Raw genomic sequence first — 3,669 nt, 5'->3', positions numbered from 1 at the left:
TCTGTGATTCTGTGATTCTGTGATCTGTCATTTATGTAACATTTTCTCTCCAGATTTTTCTCAGCTGAGCATTTTCTTTTAAGTTTTCTTGTGGTAGTATTCGAGGCTCACAGAGAGTAACTTGTAGTGCAGGACGAGAAGTTGGTTTACATGATCATTCAGAGATCCAGTGAGGTTAAGACAGCTTCTTGTCCTAGACCAGCAGTGCCTTTGTTGAAAAGTAGCTGACAATAGCAGAGCCATTGGTTGACTTAAAAACTGCAGTGCAATTGCTATAGTTGTCTGCATTATTTCTTTCTGGTGAAGGCAGTTAAGCGGTGTCTTTAAAATAGCGGTTACCTTATGGCTGGCCAAGAGCCAAAGCCAACAGCTATAAAACTATGTGTGGCGATTGTACCGGACAGCAAAATTACCGCATAATTACCACCTCAGCTCAGTAAATTTTTAGATTATTAAAATCATGATAAAAAGCATGAAATATGTTTTGTTTTCTTTTTCTTATGGCTTTGTGGAAAGGAATATTTAACTATGATGGGAGGAGATTCTGTGGGTGGAATAAAGTGGAAATATTTTAAATACCATTCATTGCAAATTAAGTTTAAATGTCAGTGAAAAATCCATGGTTCATCTTAGACCACTGTCAACTTTCTGCAATATTAATGTGCTTTTATTTTCTTCAGTGGAGGTTCTCCTGAGGTGTTAAACAAACATCATCCTGAAGACCCTATTTGCACTACTTGAATCCTGGCTAAAATCTGTTACTTTTGTAATGAACTTATTAATTGAAACAAATAGGAAAACAAATATTAGAGATAAGTGCCGACATTGTCTAGTGACAGATCATTCTGTGATACCTGGTTATCAGCCAGTCAATGAAACTGCACTCAGTAGCCACAGGCGACGAAACAGAAGAGTAGAGATTTGGCCTCTAAGGCTATGGAGTCACTACCTCCTATGAGTTCATTAACATGCTAATAAATCTGTTTCTTGTTTTCTCCCCCTCCTGCAGTGAACATTTGTCATGTGCCTTCACATTCTTTCTTCATGGGGAAAGCAATGTGTGCACAAGTGTGGAGATTGCTCAACACCAGCCAATCTACCTGATCAACGAGGAGCATATCCATATGGCCCAGTCCTCGCCGTCGCCCTTCCAAGGTGAGTGTGCCGTATCCAGAATGTCGTGTGCTCACCCTCGCCTCTGAGCAGGGACTTTGCTCCTGCTGATGTTGTCTGCAGAGGTGAATAACGTAAGATTAAGTAACTCTGCAAACGGGTTAAATTTCTCTTCGGGAAGTTATGGGTGTAAAGGAAAATGTTGTTAGGACTTCAACACTATAGCCAGCTATAAATGGTACAGGATTTTTCTAGAACTTTCTATTCATTAATATTAGTTTTAAAGGTACATGCATATAGTAAATAAAACAAAGAAATTAATCACTTTTTGTTTGAAAAGAATTGTTATTTCAGAAAATGAGTGAACTGATTTGATTTTCTTACATGGTATCTAGGTCAGTGGGCTCAAATCTTCAGTGTGAATACAGATACTGAGCTTGTCTAATTCAGGAGTACTTTCATTCTTAGAATGTCAACTTTTTTTTTTTTTTAGAGGGGGTGTGTGTGAAAATTTATAATTTAAAGTATCTGTGACTGTTTATTTGCCAGTGTAAGAAATTAGGGTTTTACAGAATTAAGTTAATGGCTTTTTTAATGCTGAGAAGTCTCTAGTACTATGTGTTTCTCGTAAAAACCTTATTATTGCATATCTGTCATTAATTACTTCCATGTATGGCCATCCCTTTGCCATAGAGAGTGCTGTTTTGGTACACTTATATTAGTTCGTTGTGCAGAGTATTAAACTGAACTGCAAGAATGTCCATTTTGAGCTCAGTACGGACGTCTGCACAGGAAGCCAGTGCAGTGTAACATGGCTTGAAATTCACAGCCTTACCTGATCTTGCAGTAGCTTCCTGTGAAGACTGATCCTTAAGTGAGCATGCACTCAAGCTAGACAGGCAGAGCCTGGCTGATGGATCGTTGAGATATACGTACTGTAGGGACTATTGTTTCTTACTTTGCAGTTTTGGTGAGTCCTTATGGTTTAAACGGTACACTCACGGGCCAGTCGTATAAGATGTCAGACCCAGCGACTCGGAAATTGATGGAGGAATGGCAGTATTTTTACCCTATGGTGCTGAAGAAAAAAGAAGGGATGAAAGAGGAAGAAGAGCTGGGTTACGACAATGATTTCCCTGTGGCAGTTGAAGTCATTGTTGGTAAGTTTCAGTATTCTGCCTGAAGGATTATTTTGCTCCACGTGATTTAAAAAAAAAAAAATCTAATTAATCAGGAACAGCCATTATAATTTTCCTGTCTTCTCTTGTAGCTCTCTTGACACTGGAACATCTGACTAGTTATCTTGCCTCAAGCTTCTGTACTCCCTGTATCCCACATGCTATTATTCACAGTATCAAGCTACTTGTTTCAGCTCCGTACTTGTTATAGAGGTTTAGATGTGTATTAGTATGTGAAATTCGTTACCTCTTTGTATTTCGGATAATAAGTTTTGTCTAATTGACTTTGAAAATGAGTTGAAGTATTATAAGAATATTATAAGGTACAGTTAAGAATTTGTTTTTCCATTTCTTTGTAGGTGGTGTAAGGATGGTATATCCTTCAGCCTTTGTTCTCATCTCCCAGAGTGACATCCCCGTGTCACAGAACACTGCCAATACTGGAGGCCATATAAATGTGGGACAGCAGGGGCTCGGAAGTGTGAAAGATCCTGCTAGTACCTGTGGAATGCCACTCACTCCACCCACCTCTCCAGAGCAAGCAGTCATGGGTAAGCAATAAACCTGGGAGGCTGGAGCCAGGCTTTCACTGTCATATAGCTCATGGTAAGAGAAGGTAAGTATGTGAACAACAGCAGATTAAAGACAGGCAGTAGACTGGAAGTTAGGGGAGGACTTTTTCTGCAGGTCTGTGGTAAATGAAAGCCAATGCTTTAAACACCCCTGAAGAAGACACATCTTTAAACAAAACTCTGTGAATTCAGTTAAGCTCCATTTTCTGTAACTGCATTATCTTTGTGCAGTAGTGCAGGTACCTGAGAGACTAGATTCTGACAGTGGTTTAGGCAGATTTTGCCAGTGTTTATGAAGTGTTGGTGTTCTTGTGTTGGCATGGGAGGAGGGTGTTGATTCGTTGTGGTCCAAGAGTACAGTGATCATAGAGGACTATGTTGCTCTTTTTGTAAAAAGCTAGAAATGCAGCATTTTACTAAGCATTTGTTTTGATGTAATAAAAATTGCCAAATGATAGTTACTCTTTTTTGCCCAACACAGCTGGGTTTTAATTAAGGGCCATTCAAAAGAAATGCATGAGCCCCTGGAACTGGTAAGAGGGAGCTGGCCTTCCCAAATGAGGTCTGACATTAGGCTTGCATCATAGGCTGATGGCAAACAAGGGTGCGTAATACCTGCAAGCAAGTTATGTGTTTTGTCTGGATGGAGTATGCCCCTTTCAAGCATTTGGATCCATAGTAGTTATGATCTCATAAGCCATCCAAATGCTTGGTATGCGGGGTACTAGATCACAGAATCACAGAATCGCTCGGTTGGAAAAGACCTTCAAGATCATCATGTCAAACTGCTCCTGTCTACCCACTAA

The 3,669-nt window shown here is 39.7% G+C and overlaps 1 protein-coding gene across 1 annotated transcript; it reads left to right on the top strand.

Moving 5' to 3' along the window:
• Positions 1 to 1,009: 1,009 nt before the first annotated feature.
• Positions 1,010 to 2,853, top strand: LOC104536670 (mediator of RNA polymerase II transcription subunit 13-like; the record flags this gene model as incomplete). The annotated part of the gene is made up of 3 exons (XM_010179367.1): positions 1,010 to 1,155; positions 2,079 to 2,273; positions 2,651 to 2,853. Coding segments are annotated over 3 exons (544 nt in total), but the record flags the coding sequence as incomplete, so codon positions are not given.
• Between the last annotated feature and the right edge of the window lie 816 nt (positions 2,854 to 3,669).

Source organism: Mesitornis unicolor, unplaced genomic scaffold (assembly GCF_000695765.1).
Source record: "Mesitornis unicolor isolate BGI_N332 unplaced genomic scaffold, ASM69576v1 Scaffold53662, whole genome shotgun sequence".
Classification (NCBI taxonomy): Eukaryota; Metazoa; Chordata; class Aves; order Mesitornithiformes; family Mesitornithidae; genus Mesitornis; species Mesitornis unicolor.
This window is presented reverse-complemented; position numbering and strand designations above follow the sequence as displayed.